The sequence below is a fragment of the Castor canadensis genome, chromosome 6 (assembly GCF_047511655.1).
Source record: "Castor canadensis chromosome 6, mCasCan1.hap1v2, whole genome shotgun sequence".
In the NCBI taxonomy this organism is placed as follows: domain Eukaryota; kingdom Metazoa; phylum Chordata; class Mammalia; order Rodentia; family Castoridae; genus Castor; species Castor canadensis.
Genome location: NC_133391.1, coordinates 64,522,578 through 64,539,326, shown reverse-complemented (window position 1 = coordinate 64,539,326; position 16,749 = coordinate 64,522,578). Strand labels below are relative to the sequence as shown.

Below are 16,749 nucleotides of genomic sequence, written 5' to 3'. Positions count from 1 at the left end.
CTTGCCAGTCAGAAAAACTATGTTTGAATCCTAGGGGAAGAAAATCACTCTATCTCTGTGAGCCTCAATGTCCTCAGGGTCAGAGATACAACCAGCTCTGATCTTTTATAAAGATCATATAAAAATAGGTACAAAGATATGAAATGCACACCTATACCACTACAAAAGGCTAAACATGACAAAAGCAGATTTATTTTATAATAGGGGGAAAAAAAATCTGTGAAATCTCCTAAATGAGACAAAGCCCTTATTTTCAGATGTTCTCTTAAGACTTCCAGACCTTTCATTAGCACTACAGATGGAAACCAACCCTTACAGGGATGAAACTGAAAAGAAGGAACTGGATCTAGACCAACTTTCAGATTATGTGGAATGTTAGTTTTCCTCATTTCCTATAGTACTTTTCACTAATCTATATGGAATCACATAGTTGAATTAGCGTGCCAGTAACTTTTACAAAGTGCCTTATTGGTAATTTAAGCTAAAACTAAGCGCAAGAGCTCATACTGTTCAATACAGCAGCTATATGTGGCTTCAGAGCACTTGGAATGGGGCTCACTGAATTTAGAAAATTCACCAGATTTCAAAGACCTGGTTAGGAAAAAAAAAAAAAGAATGTAGTATTTTTTAGATTAAAACAGTATTTTGGACATCTTGGGTTAAATAAAAGTTGTAAGATTAATTTCTTACCTCTTGAAAAAAATTTAAATATGGCTATAAGAAAATTTAAAATAATATGTAGGTCCTCACATTTCTGTTCAAGAGTTTTAAACCAATCTTTCTTTTTTGCCTCATATAATTTTATAGAAACACCTCACCATAATTATGTCCCAAATTGCTGATCACATTTAGTGCAAGATACTGAAGAAAACAAATGCATTACATCATTTTCTGTGATAGCTGGGCTCTCCACTAGACCCACAGAAGCTATCCATTTAGTCCCTGAGGTAGTATGCCCAGGGGAAAAAGCAGATGATTGTTGTGATGGGTCCACATTACTTGAGAGAGATACAAATACATTCAAAACTGAATCTTCTAAATTAAAACGTCAGATTCTTTTCATCACATTGTACAGCCTCTGTAAGACATATAATAGGACTGAGCAATCTTCTCTCACTATAGTAATTACTAAAGTGAAGAAAGGATACTGTAGTTAGGATATTTGTTCTCATTTTTACCCGTTATTACAAAATTAGCACCTTGCTATTTCACAAGTGGTGTCAAGCTCTCTATACTTCAGAAAAGTTCTAACCTGCATTTTGAGCCTTTGATCTTAAACAGTAAGGTTTGTATCAATCAAAATTAAACATGTTTAAAACATACTTTTTTTTTTGTCAATACTGGGGTTTGTATTTGGGGCCCCATGATTGCTAGGCTGGCACTCTACCACTTGAGCCACTCCACCAGTCCGGCATATTTAAAGAAGAATCCATGAAAAGGACGACACATCTTCATTCTTTGGGGGTGAAAATGGTGCCTTCCTTGAAATCTATATCAAATTTAACATATTTTATTGCTTATTAACTCTACTTATTAATGAAAAGCAAAGGACTTTTTCATTTGCTCACTGGCATATGCGTCTCTAAAAAAATCTAAATAACTATGAAAGAACACTACTCTAGAAGACACCAACAGGGAGCCACTTGGAAACCAGTACCACTTAGCCCATCTCTCTAAATCTAGACCCTTAGATGCTAAGTGAAGCCCACATCACTCCTCACAAAATATGTATTTCAAATCAGTGATCCTTTACAAGGGTGCCTGTAATGGAAAGGCTTTTTTTTAAGGTAGTGCCTTGTTGAGTATCCCAGGCTAGCCTCCTGAGTGCCGATATCAGTCACGGGTCACCATGCCGGGCCGTCGAAGGGCTTTTCAAAATACAGGCCCCTACTCTAACCGTAGAGATAGCTAAGGTGAGGTGGGGCCCAAACATCAAAAGACTACTCTCTACTAACCAGCCTGCTGTTTCAGGCACATGCTATTATTGTTTATGTTGTGCAGTGCAGTTTCTCCTGAGTGGCACTAGGCTACAAGAGATAGTCAACAGACAGCATTTTATAGCTATTAGAACAGAAAAGATTAAAAGTAATTCAAAGGTTCACTCTTTCATTACTCTCATTAAGACAGAGTTTTACAAATATTTAATAGCAATTGTAATGCCCCAATAAAGTCAAAGGTATTTTAATCCCATTTCTAAAATGGTTTTCTTTATGCCAAACTTTCTTTTTTGGAGACATAGTCTCACCATCTACCATCTATCCCAGGCTAGCCTTGAACGTGCCATCTTCCTACCTCAGCCTTCCAATTGCTAGAATTATAGCAGTGTGGGTGTGCACCACAACACCCAGCCAAATTTTTTTTAAACAAACAACTCTGTTACTTAACACAGTGAAGTTAAATGATAACTAAATTCACTTACTGTAACAGTCTGGCCTGCCTTTAGCACGTATCGTGAGGTATATTTGTAACTGACTGATGTGTCTCCGATTTTCCTGATCATCTCCCAGCCTCCCATTGGTTGATCCTAGTCACAGAACAAAATATAAAAAGGTTACGTCAAATACACAGAAAGTTACAGATTAATCAAATAAATGAAACCATACAGCCTTTTAAACTAAGATAGCTCTACAGCTATTTTCCTATGATTTGTATTTTTCCACTATAAAAAGAAACATGACTTTGTCATTCCACAAAATAATAACTTTGATAATATTACAGTTAACTAGTAAGGGACAAAAACATTTTTGGAGGGATGGCGCTGAGGTTTGAAGATGGGATCTTACACTTGTCAGGCATGCACTCTTCATTTTAGCCATGTCCCAGCCCATTTTACTTTATTTTTCAGATAGGGTCTTACAACTTTTTCCTGGGGCCAGCCCTCCTACCTAACCTCCCAAATAGCTGGGATCACAGGCATGGGCCATCATACCCCAACAAAGGACTAAATTTGAAAGAGAACAAAACGGAAGAAAAAAGGGTGAGAACCAAACCAAATTAAATGGTCATATTCACAGTGGATCACAAGAGCCTTTCAAATTTATATCCTATCTAGCCATCATAATCACAAATATAAACATCTAATATTTGATGACTTCAAACTTTAAAAATATAGACACTTATAGCTCAGAAACAGAAGGAAAAAAAAAAATCTGTCCTTTTTGCTTCTACATCTGTGGTACCCCTCCCACATTTAGCTCTGTTCAAGCCTAAGGAGCTCAAAACCAGGCCAATGATGCCAATGAGCCAGACCTGGGTAACGGCTGTCAACTCCGCCCTAACTGCCCAGAGCTCCTTGACAGATGAGGAAAGGAGCAGATAGTAAAGCATCAGGCTGACCAATTTCTATCTGATATGTCTACCTCAAATGAGAAGAAACCAGGCTGAGGGTCAGTTCCGGAACAGCTCTACACCCAGCTACTGGCCTCTGAAACAGTGGACAACAGAGCAACGGAAACTGCTCTGTTCTTAGCTTTGAAAACTGACCTCAGAGCCCAGTTTCTTTAGTATTACAGCTGCTAGTGCTAGTGCTTCTTCAAATAGTTTACTCATCCACATGCAAGACAGCGTAATCACTGATGAGAAAAGGAATGATTAACGAAATTTTGGCAGATCCTTAACATAGGATTGAGGAAGTGACACTCACCCCACTACACCCCCAGCCCTTGCTCTCCTCCAGCACACAACCCCACACCTTCCAGGGACTACTGAGCTCCTTAATGCACAGCTATAACTTCACAAATCTCTGCTATTTTATGTTCACACTAACAGATGACTTCAAGATAGGGCTTCATGCTATTTTTGATATAAAACAAATCATTAACATTTGTTTATTCATTTATTTAGAGAGAAAAATGCTCCTTTCAACCTATCTTGAGCCTGGGCTGGTATTTCCTCTTTCATAAGGCTTTTATTAACAGCTGTGAAAGAACAGCTACCATTTTCACCCAGTCCTGCAACCTTTTTACAAATCTGACTAGAGCTAAGAGTGATAATTCATCCTTGGGAAGGTCACTGTGACAAAATAACCAGCGTGAAAAACAGCTCTGGTTCTGAGAAGGGTTAATGAAGATAATCTTCAAACCACAAGGCACATCACATCTTTCTCAGTCACCTATTTTAATTTTATTTCATGAATTTAAGTAAAAAGGAGGGGGAAAATTTTTATTCCACGACGATTTATTGAATCCAAATAAAAGATAAGGAGCTATTACAATTACACGATGGCCTATCAATCTGTAAAGCCTTGCTGGGAAAAAAGAAACAAACAAACAAACAAAAAAAACCAGGACTACTCTTTTCACCTGTTCAGAAGTATTCTTCAAGCGAATAAACTTTCCATCAACATCTATCTCTTCGATGCACACGTTCCCAGTGGCTGAGGCGGAATGAGAGATGCTGACACTACTGCTGGCTTCTGACTCCTCCACATCGACTCTCTTCCGCTTTCCTCTGGTTGTGCGGACACTGCGACTTGAGGATGCTCGGGACACTGTCACCCGGGAAGAAGGGCTTGGGGAGAGCTTCAACCTACATGGAAGAAACAAAACAAAGGATAGTAATGGCCTGCTCAGGCATTTCTAATGTTACTACAATCTGCCAATAATTACCTTAAAACTAAGACATTTGTCTATGCTAGGATGTCCACTGTCAATTTTGCTTCAAAAATAATAGTAATCTGCCACCATGACCACTGCTACATTTAGTGCACCGTTTTCTCTTTTCAAACCTGCGTTTTCTCACAGTCAAAATGTACATAATGCCGGTGCCAGGAGCTCATGTAATCCTAGCTACTCAGGAGGCAGAGATCAGGAGGATTGTGGTTTGAAGTCAACCCAGGTAAATAGTTCGTGAGACCCTATCTTGAAAAACCCTTCACAAAAATAGGGCTGGTAGTGGCTGGAGATGAAGGCCCTGAGCTCAAGCCCAAGTACCTCAAAAAAAAAAAAAAAAAAAAAAGTACATAATATTGAAATTCATTGGCTTTTTAACCTAAATTAGCCACTTTCTCTTTAAACTCTCTTATGAGAATAAATGTTAAAATGACTCATATATTTTGGGCATGGTGGTGCACACCTATAATCCCAGCGTTGGGAGGTAGAAACGGGAAGATCTTGAGTTCAAGGCTAGCCTGCGCTATACAGTGAGACCCTGACTCAAAAAAAAAAAAAGATACACTAGCCAGATTTAAAAAGTGTAAGTTTCTTTTCAGAAAATTTGGTATTCTATATCTATATATAAGCTGCCAAAATATTTAAAACCTCACTGTCCAACATTTAAAATAATTATAATAATATAGTGAGACCTCTTTTATCAATGTTTTCTATTGCCGAGGTAGAACTGTGGTCTATTAGTACCTTCATAACTAGGTGTTACAAAATGACAGAAAATATTTAAAGTTGTCTGAATTATTAAAAACCAAATCCTCATTCATTATTCCTTAAAAATAAAAATAGGGGGCAAAAAATAAACTGTGGGGTGACCCGTTTCCTTACCTCTCTTCTTCCCCTTCTAAGAGCTTCCGGTAAGCACTGATTTCCATGTCCAGTGCCAGCTTCACATCAAGAAGCTGCTCGTAATCGTTCAGCTGCTGCTGCATCTGGTCCCTTATTTCCGCCATCTCCCGCTCTTTGTCAGACAGCATGCGACGAGAGTTGTCTCTTTCTTTAGCAAGTAAGTCCTCTAACTCTTGAATCCTTTCCAAACATGCTCTAGACTTCAGATTCAAAGAAACACACTTACTTTCTAGGGACATTCCAACCTAGCACAAGGCAGCTATTTAAAACCGTTTCCTGGACGGGAGTCTCTAACTCATTAGAATTCAAGAGCTCTTGATTTTAAGAAATTAAAACCCGAATTCCTAAAATATTAAAACAGACCTCAGAGGCTGGCAGGGTGGCTCAATGGTAGAGCATTTGCTTAGCAAATGTGAGGCCTTGAGTTCAAACCCCAGTACCACCAAAAAAAAAAAAAATTAAAAAGTTGCATGTAATTTAGGTGGCGGGGGGGGGGGAAGGGGGGGGAGAAATGACCCAAACATTGTATGCACATATGAATAAAAGAAAAAAAAAAACAGACCTCAGGAAAAATTTGGCTAATGAAAGGCTCAAAAAAGAAACATTCTCCAAATAGAAGTTTATAAATGTACATATAAGTTTTCTGAGTTTGACCAAATAAAATTTTAAGCCGCTGTTGTGGTAAATCAAGCCTGGCTTCCCCTCAAGGTCCGTACTTCAAAAGTATAAATTAACTAAGGAACTGAAAAAACAGGAACACTCACTCACAGAGGAAAGCTAAGGATGAGGGCAAGTATGTGACAGAGAACAGCTGAGGAATATTCAGAAACCAAGGAAGAGGGAACGTGGAGGGGTTGCTGCCCCATCTCATGCTCGAATAGCACACAAAGGACATACGATATAGTGTTAGTGTGGTCTATAAAATATTATAATTACTTGGTGTAAAAGGTGAAAAAAAAAAATCACACATCTTACACCAGAAAGTTTAACTTAGAAACCCTGAGGCTCCTGCGTAATCTTCTTCTGTTTCTATGTGACAGAATTCATCTCAGTAACCTCAGAAAATGACAAGGGTGATCAACTCAAAGAGACAGATGGAGGGTGTAGGTTCTCAGAATCACAGCAGCTGCATCAGCGGGAGAGAAGGGACCTGGCACCAACCATGCAAAATTAAATCTGGAAGGCTGGAGAAGCCACACACTGTAATATAAACACTGCACTCCTGTTGATTAATTTATTCCTCTAACAGGGGTTCAGATGCAAAATTCTGAAACTATTTTAAACATATAGTGGGTCTCAACAAATAGGTAAATGGATGGTGGAAACCAGACTTCTCAACCTCATAGAGAAGAGTGAAAGAAAAGCAAGAAAGGATGCTGAAAGTGAACCCAAGTATTAAATTCACGTCAGAGATTATCTGTATGAGTTCATGTTTAGCTTATAAAAATATACAGACAGAACAATTACAGATACAGGCATGTACGTGGGTCAGCACACACACAAAGATTACTGGTGCTGTCCATGAAGAGAGCCCAGAAGCAGTGATACCCCAGTACCGAGTACACTCAGTGCCCAGACCTTAACTTCTGTATGCCATTCTCCAATAAGAGACCCAGGAGTCCTTGAGAGGAATGGATTGTCCTAGCCAGACATGGTGGTTCATACCTGTAATCCCAGCACTCAGGATACAGAGGCAGGAGGATCCTGAGTTCGAAGTCAGACTAGGCTACATAGAATTCTAGGCCAGGGCTACATAGCAAGACCCTGTCTCAAAAAACCAAAAGAAAGAAAGTAAAGAAAAGAAGTGGGTGATTCTAGGGCTGAGGCAGGGAAAATATATGATGAGCCTGGAACAACATGTAGTACCAAGCAGTAAGAGAATGCTGAAACCACAAGGTACACAACAGTGAGCTTGACAGCACAATCTGAGCCAATAAAATAGTATAGTATTAAATGATAACCCAAAGTACAAAATAGAAGACCATAAGGCCAAAATGACATAAACAAATAAAGGGGAGAAAGAAGAAACCTTTGAAAGTCTACTCAGTAAGGGTAGATCCCTGAAAGATGAAGGAGCTTGGCTCCTGCCCTCTACCCTCAAGGGTAGCTGGACTAAGTCACTTGCCTCCCCAGAAAAAAAGGCTGAAATGGGAAAAATACTACTTCTGTTGACAGTGGATAGCATCACTGTAACCACACATCACTAGTAATTCTTGTGTCACCTGCTATGATGTGACGTAACATGATGTAGTAAGACAGGTACTTAAAACCCACAAGCCCAGCCTAATCCAGTGGAAATCACCAGCACACACAGATAAGAGAAGTTGAGGGGATACCTGGGCAGTCCTCCTCAAGACTCAAGATCGTGAAAAAAGAAAGCTTGCAAAACTGTCACAGACCAGGGGAGGCTAGGGAGGTATGTGGCACCCTGGAACAGAAAAAGGGTAACAGAAAAACTGGTGAAACCAAGTAGTCTGTGGTTGAGTTAACAGTAATGTACTACTACTGTCAGTTCCTTAGTTTTGACAAGTAGTAGCATAAAACTCTAACAATGGGGTGAACAGACAAGGGATATGAGAATCCCTATTTTTCGAACTTTTCGGTAAATCTAAAATTAGGCCAAAATAAAAAGGTTATTTTAAAAACTAATTAGCAATCAATTCAATTCCAGAGTAGCATCTGACATTCCATATTAAAACAGGCATTTCTTGGGCTAGTGGAGTGGCTCAAGTGGTAGAGTGCCTAGCAAGCATGAGGCCCTGAGTTCTAAGTCCAGGACTTCCCCCACCAAAAAGAAAGAAACAGACATTCCCATAAGAGTGACACTGTAAGTTACAATGACAGTCCTTGTGCCTCAGAGAACTTGCATTTAACTGTGCTCCATACTTCCTATATTTTCTTTTCTAAACAGTGTAAGTTCAAAATGTCTTCTCTTCACTTATTTCATACATCTGAGGTAGAGGACAGAATGGTTTATTATGGTCTAGCAGCAATAGAAGTTCCCAGAGTCTGCGTGTTAGAAAATCAAAAATCAGCAGTGCTTCTAATATGCTACTGTTGATGCTTCTGCAAGGCAAGCAGATCCTAACCAAACCAGTTAAACGCTCTCAGGATTCCGTACCTATAAATCCCTAATTCCAAACGGTACTGCTGCCACCTATGTATTTATTATAAAGGGAATTTCAGTTTTAAGTAAAATTCAAGAAGAACTTCACTAACATGAGTCACATAACCAAAAGGAAACTATGGAGCAACAGGTAACATGATGAAATGAATATGACGCAACAACAAATACTGTTAAGATACATGGTAGGAAAATGTTAAGAGATCTTTATTTCTTTTTAAGGACTTTTCTAAGGCTGAAACTTAACTAGTGAAAATATTAATCAAAATATATTTGCTACCAGTAACAAATAGAGGAAAGGATCCCCTCCACCGAGAATTAAAAACCATCTGGCTGAAGGGGCTGCGTCTCTTGTATCTGCTAAGGAATTAGCTCCTAGAAACCCCCAGGGACTAGCCTAACACTGTTTAAAAGCCAACAACCTGAGGATGACAAAAACACTTGTAAGGATGGGAATTTAATTAGCAAGCAAACAAGGAAAAGATCCTGAGCCTGGGTCAAGGACCTGGCTATCAGATCTCAGAACCAAATGCTACTTGACCACAAACAAATCTTGGTCTGCTGTCTGTAAAGTGAAGATTGGTCTCCTCAACAGAAGACTATCTTGTCAAGTGTGATCAAGTAGATTAAGCAACAAAGAAACAAGAGGCAGGGAAAAGCAAAAATTGAGGGAGAGGCAATAACTAGAATACAACTAATCAAGCACAGAAGCCCATTTCTGGAAAGTGCCTGTTAAGATATTGGTGTGGCCTGAATGTTTGTATCCCTCAAAAATGCACCTGTTGGAATCCTAGTCTCCAATGTGATGGTGCGATTTGGCCTTGTGGGTGGTGATTGGAGGGCTGAGCCTTGGTGACTGAAATTAGTACCCTCATAAAATTGGCCCAAGGGAGCTCATCTGCCTTCCTACCACAAGAGTACACAATGAGAAAGCACCATCCCTGGAATAAGGAAACAGGCCCTCACTACATGCTCGCTCACTAATTCCGCCAGTGCCTTGGCCTTGCTTCACCTTCCCAGTCTCCTGAACTGGAAGAAATAAATTTCTGCCCTTTATAAGCTACCAAGTCTATGATATTTTGTCACAGCACCCCAACAGGACAAAGGCAGATGGTGCAATGGAAACCAAGTTATCTATTAAATTCTTAAAAGAAGCTGGGTACCAGTGGCTCACGCCTGTAATCCTAGCTACTCAGGAGGCAGAGATCAGGAGGACCGCAGTTCAAAGCCAGCCCAGGCAAATAGTTCCATGAAACAAAAAATAGGGCTGGTGGAGTGGCCCCTGTACCATAAAAAAAAGAAAATCTTCAAGAAGAGAGAGATACTAAGGAAAAACCGGGAACCAGGAGAGAAACCTATTTATCATCCTACAACGTCAAGGCAGGTCATTAAACTCACCTGGGTCTGTGACTAGACCAAATGAACACAAAGGTCCTTCCAGCCCACTGCTACATGGAAACTTCAAAACCTACCAGGGTAACCTGGTTCTAAAATAACTTAAAATCTTATGCTGGAAAATAAAGTATGCATGACAGGCAATATAAAAGCACCTATGTTAGCTAATCTTAGTATCAACCTGTTCTATGTGACTTGTTTCTGCTTTGTTTTCTAAATTCCTACAATAAAAGTTTCACTTTATAATTAGAACATTTTATTCAAAATAAATTAACAAAAAGAAAAAAACTTAATCAGAAGTAAAAAAACGAAGCTTATTATTATGTGAAATCTCAAAATAAGACTTCCTCCCTTAAGGAAACAGAAGCTGAAGTTAGTTCTGGGTAATTAGAGTGAGCGGTGAATTACCAAATCATGTTGACTATGCATATGGCTGTGTGCGCGCTCTGTAGCCACTGACAGAACCCCAGAATGAACTGCTTTAAGCCGATGTCTGCGCCTGCCTACACAGCACCTGGAGCACACCGCCATGTGCTGGCGGGGAGCCAGTCACCACAGAAGCAATGCACTTATTTGTCACCAAAGTGTATTAATGAATGAATGGTGCCAGTGAATTCTTAATAAAAAGAAATTACAGACCTTCCCAATACCCTAATTCTTAAGTATTTTAAGCACAAAGAAATCATCTAGAAACACAAAGCATTTCACCAATGACAAACAATTTTTACATGTTTTGTTTTCGTTTCCAATCATGATGAAAAAGGAACTCTGCAGAGGAGGCTGACGGATGGGTAGAAAACCGGGATCCTAAAGTATGCCCAGTGAATAACCTATGAAGTCCCTTAGCTCTACATAACCTATTAATTAGGAGAAACAGTATCTGCTCAGAGAATGGCTTATGTAGTGCAAAATGAAAAAATCTGGGGAAACAATGTAAAAATCAGGGCACAAAATAATGCCTCACACGTCATGAATAGAGGAAGGAGTGACATCAGGCAGGCAAAGCACCTTCACCACGGCAGCCTACCAGTTTAACTTCAATTCTGCTTAAAGGAAGATGCTTACTTACCTCTTTCTGTAGATTAGAAAGTTGAGATGAAAGGCTCTCGATTCTCATTCGACTCTCCATCAGTTCTTCCCTGGCACTGTTGACGGTGGAAGTATTCATCTCTGAGGACAGCCTGGCGTTCTCAAGCTGAAAGAAGCAGTAAGCCACAGTCAGTCAGTCCTACCTAGTAAATGAGAACTAACAAATGAGGAAGCATGGTTACCTCAAGGCATTTCAAACCTAAGGACTGCTGGTAACTGGCTGTTGAAACACAGGAAAAGCATCATGAACCTTGCTGACGTGGTTTGAGTTACCTTAAGTCTGACTTTTAGTCTCACTTCCTAAAATATGAGCTTTAACAATGCTGATATACCTAGGTCATTATCCAAAGCTTTTTACTTTGTAATTTCAACAACTAACCTTTAATATCTAAGGTAACACTGTCTAAGGAAACCGAGCAGTAACAACTTGACTTTGGTGATGTTTATAGGAAAACTTTGTATATCCCTAACCTACCAATCTGAATACTGAATAGATTATTTCAACAATATGGAAATGTTTCCTTTTGGAAGCAAAAACAGTCCCTCAGGTAAGAATAATACCCATTTCCTGAAAAAGCCCGTAACACTCTAGAGTGAGCTGGTGTGTGTGTGTGTGTGTGTGTGTGTGCATGCACCTCGGACACATATTTTTATGTTTTTGCTGGCTCCCTTTAAGCCTCAGCCTGTGATGTCCAAACTTTAGATCCTTCACTATATAGCTCAATGCCAACATTCAGTAAGTGCTGGACAACTGCAGGTACTCTTTACATGATCTTTCACTCACATTAGCCAATTACTACATGAGAACATGGCTAGAATCCAACACAAACACTCCATGGTCACTCCATGACCCTAATTTTCTAAGTCTGCCACTAATAATTCTTTCTAAGTAATTTATGCAGTATTGGACACATGGGATAAAATAATTTACCAGTAAAGTCTGGACTTTTGCATGGCCTGCAAAATACAAGTAGGATGTTTCTATATCAATGTTTAAATGGATACAAGTGACAGAGGAAGAAACAGAAAAGACTTTCCATTTGGTTCTTGTACAAAAAAGGCCAAGTGTAGTGGTCACAGTGCACTTACAATGACAATATGGAAGTCAGAACTAGAAGCAAACGGCACTCATTTACTACAAAGTGGAATGTGTAGGCAGCAGGGTCAGTACCAGTCACTGAAGGACTGGAGCTTCACTACTGTCACATGACATGAGTGATTAATGAGACAAAGATAAATCCTTACTGCTAATAAAACTGGAATAACCCTTAATTTCTAGTAACATTTAGTTTATAGGAAATGTCACTTAAAATATACATTTCCTACACTCACGAAGACTAAGGAAATCATTTAAACCAGAATGAAGGAAACATCAAGACACCTTCTTCAGGGTGACCATGTTAGTACTGATTGTGGGTGCTGAAACAAACCCTCTGGAGAGTAAGTGCTCACTTTGGCATGGTAAGTCTGCTCCAGCTCTTCCTTGTACAGCCTCACTTGGGCATCATGCTGCTCTCTCATCTCATGAAGGGCTTGAGCCAGCTTATACTCGTACTCAATTTGACGCCCAGAATCTACCTCCACCAAGCGTGTTTCATGCTTCCTTCGAGTCTCATTGATCTCCTAGGGGGACAAAAGAGACATAAACCAAGTTATTTACCATGATTACAGTAGTATGAGTCTGAGTGCTCAGGGTCATTGGAAAACTTAACACACCTCCCGTCTGTCCTGTCCTAAGGCAGGCGTGTGAATACACTTTGTTGTCTCTTGGTGTTCTGGTAGATTTCTGAGCTAGAACTAATGATATAAATCATTGTATCTCCCCTAGGAATTTTCTTTTTCTTTTTAGGAATACAGCTATTGTATTCTCTAAAGGCAAAGAATGGCCTGGATTATTTCCTACAGTGCCATGCAGTCCTGGATAACCAGACAGGTACTGTATTCAACACTAACCAGCGGTTGCTTTTTCTAAATTGCTTTACTCATAATCCTAAGGACACCTCTAAAAAAAAATGCACACAGAAAGTTAATAAGCTTATCAGTCAGATGAAACTATTTTCTTAGACACAGTAACAGGCAGGAGGGAAGTTACAGGATTTCTTTTACTAGCTAATGGAGAGCTACCTCTATCAACTAATTAATACATGGTCTTATTAACAGAATTACTTGATTAATTGACATATGTGATAATTCACTATTAAAGGATAGTGAATTCTTCAGTTTTAAGGAACTGTCCAAACAAATCTGGAATAGGGAATCTGTGGCTAAGAACACAAGCCCACAAATTAAATTTTCCATTTTAACTTCTCACTATGAAAATACAGAGATTTGTTTTTAATGGCAATAATTTAAAAAACCACAAGAGGGGAGTATAATCCACTAAGTTGCTGTTTCTTGTACAGTACTGTAGATAGAACCCAGGGCCTTAAACATGCTAGACAAGCATTCTACCACTGAGCTAGCTACCCCTCAGCCTTGTGTATTTTGAGTATATTCTAGTCTCTGTGCATTTCTTCATCCTTCTCTTAATCATTGAAGAGGAAGATGTGCTTGGTAGAATCAGAAAAACCAGAAAGCCAGGGTTCAAATCACAGCTCTGCTATCAACCTCCCAGCACTCACATCTACTTAATGAAGCAAATGCCCCTAAATCGTGAAAGCGTATCACGCAAAGGGACACGCTCAACAAATAGTGAGCACCTACTGACAGTGTGCTCTTTGTCTACTTCCCTTGCTCTTCCTAGTTTTCTGCTTCCTCTTCCTTTCCCTCTTAACTGTTCACAATAAAGGTATAGACATTGAAGTGTCCTCAATGTAGAAAAAAGAAAAAGTTAAGTAATGTTTTCAAGTCATATTCAAAAACTCAAAAACAAAATATCCAAAGATGCTATGCACTCTAAAAATATCAAATTATTTAACTGATGCCATTTTTCAATTACTATTTCATGAAGAAAAAAATTATTCCTGGTTCTCCATACCTTTAACATGATAGATCAGAAACAATTTTAACAAAGCAAAACAAAAATAAGTCAATTTCACATAAAAACATCTGCTTTTATAGAGCAATACTTGTTAACAATTATATAAAAATGCTTGCTATGGGTTACACAGAACTTTCAAACACAATGCTTCACTTTGATTTTCACTACTCCTTGGAGAAAAACAGTAGTATCCATATTTCATTTTAATATGAGAAACTGATTCAAAAGTTGTACAAGGTTTGTTTGTCCAGTATACTTGGTACCAACAACACCCATTTTATTCAAATAACTGTTATTATAAAAATGGACAGATTTCTACTACCTACTTCTCCAATTACCCTTAAATTCTTAGATTTGGTCTTTTAACACAAGTACCTTGACCAGTTTACCTGCAAAATTTCTCCTATCCTCAAATCTTTTATCTCTTTAGCTGTTAACTTTCTACTACATCTTTTTTCCTTGAATAAATTAATTAAGCTGGGCCTCTGGGTCTGGGGCACACACTTGTAATCCCAGCACTAGGGAGGCTGAAGTAGGAGGAATGAGAGCTCAAGGTCAGCCTAGACTGTATCATGAGAACATAGCTTAAAAGAAAAAAAAAAGGAAGTTACAGTTACCTCTTCGTACATGTTTTTACGGAATTCCAAATCCTCCGTGAGGCTCTGACAACGATTCTCCAAATCTACTTTAAGTAAAGTTTCATCTGCTAACTGTTTCTTGGCAGCAGCTAAGGAGGCTTCCAACTATCATAAAGAAAAAAGGTTGTGATAAAGTTACATGGCAGTCATTTAGTAATGAATTGAAGATGTGTATGAATCAAATTAATAAACTATCACAATTCCTATCCATTTTACCTCGTTTTAACTGTACCAGAGAACTATGTGTTCATTTGCTGGTCCCAACCTCAGGGTGCCACACCAGATCACCTGTCAAGTTGGTAACTGCCCACAGGGAAGAGCACAGATCTAACACTCACATTTTGCAAACCAAGCCAATGATTTTCAGCTAATCACTTTCATTGTTTCCTGTGTGCATTATGACAACTGCTTTTTTCCCAGCTCTCATTTTCGTGCAATAATGAAATAGGCTTTGACAAGGGCAAGAGACAAAATGAGGGCACACATGAGAAAGGAAGAAGAGCTCAAGATCTGCAGAATCCAAAGAGGATGACTGACTGCTCAGGGACCATCCTATGCATGTTAGCTTCCTCAAGACTTCTTCAGGCAAGCTACCAAAAAAGACTTAAGTAACTTCCCAAGAAATAAAAACTAGGTATTTAAAAAGAAAAAAAAAAAATCAATCAAGCCATGACTTAAGGCAAATGCCAACTATCTGCCAAGGACAGCTCATGGGCAGTTTACTTACCTGGGCAATCTGATCCTTCAGATCCTCCAAGTCACTCTCTAAACTCTTTTTGTCACCAAGGGCAGTAGCCAGAGCTGCATCTTTAGAGTTCAGTGCTGCTTCATACTCACGAAGCTTGATCTGGGCTCCATTAAGATCAGATTCTTTCTTAGCATAACTGTAAGACATTTGCAAAAGCACAGACATCAGTTATACTGCTGACTTGAGGCCTCTTCCTGCCTGCTAACAGGAGAAATAAAAGAAATTCACTTTAAATAGGAGTGCCCAAACCTACTGAATTTGGAAAGGCCTATTCAGGAACATTAGATCTAGAGTTTTGGGTAGATAACAGCATTTTTTTCCCATGTGGAATGAGTACTAAGGTTTCTGGGATGAAGAAATCCAAAAGAACCAGTATACCAGAATCCTGGTTGTCTCTAAATGAGAACACATTTCTTCCTTGTTCTATTAAGAGGCACACTAAGTATTTTTGAAGAAATTGAAACTTATTTTTAAATATAATGGATACTATAGGCCAAAATAAACAGTAGACATCAAAACATATAAAATGAGATTAAGTTATTTTAAGAACTTTAAAACTAACGATATACAGAAATCTGCTTGATGTTAATAACAAGTAAGTGATACCAACACACTTACAAGTATCTTCTATTTCTCATGTAGGAGGAGATCTGAGATTTTCCTAACTACAAGTAAGAACCTCCTTAATATTTTACAGAAAAATTATTCAGTTTATGTTATTAGCTACCAAAAAATGAAGTTGTACATAATGAAGTTCCTGTGGATACAGTTTGTTTATTAGTTATATTCTAAAGGACAGTATTTTCCTCATTCAAGTAATTGTTATCACTCGTTACATAGGAAGTCTTAATATCAAAATTCAATACCTGCTCTTAACTAGAACTGCTATTATAAAAAAGTATTCCTAATATTCAAACAAAATGAAGAAATAAGCAGATCAAATAGTAAGAAAATATAATTTAGAAGACTTTACTCATTTGGGTATCACAAAGCAACTACATAAAATCTCAGCAGACTTTTTCCTTAATTAAATCCCCACATTTATTTTTTTATGACCACAAGATGGCAGGCTTTAACTGAAAACTAGTCTAGAGCGGGGGGGGGGTGGGGGGGGGGAATCAACTGCTCAAAAAATTAAAAAGAATCCAATAATCCCATATAGTCCTAACTTTCAGCCAAAATGCCTCATTCTTTCAAGCGTTGGGTCTCTACAGGACGGAAGTGACACTTGGGAAAGAGCCACTATTTTATTCTACTATGAA

At 38.7% G+C, this 16,749-nt stretch overlaps 1 protein-coding gene across 1 annotated transcript in view; it reads right to left on the bottom strand.

Moving 5' to 3' along the window:
• Window positions 1–16,749, bottom strand: part of Lmnb1 (lamin B1) — a 50,952-nt gene that overhangs the window by 8,008 nt on the left and 26,195 nt on the right. Inside the window, exons 2-8 of the mRNA XM_020157045.2 lie at window positions 15,467–15,623; window positions 14,719–14,844; window positions 12,574–12,744; window positions 11,102–11,227; window positions 5,493–5,713; window positions 4,302–4,527; window positions 2,420–2,524 (exon numbers count right to left, since the gene is read on the bottom strand). Of these exons, the coding sequence (XP_020012634.1) occupies window positions 2,420–2,524; window positions 4,302–4,527; window positions 5,493–5,713; window positions 11,102–11,227; window positions 12,574–12,744; window positions 14,719–14,844; window positions 15,467–15,623 (1,132 nt within the window). The remainder of the gene's footprint in view (window positions 1–2,419; window positions 2,525–4,301; window positions 4,528–5,492; window positions 5,714–11,101; window positions 11,228–12,573; window positions 12,745–14,718; window positions 14,845–15,466; window positions 15,624–16,749) is intronic.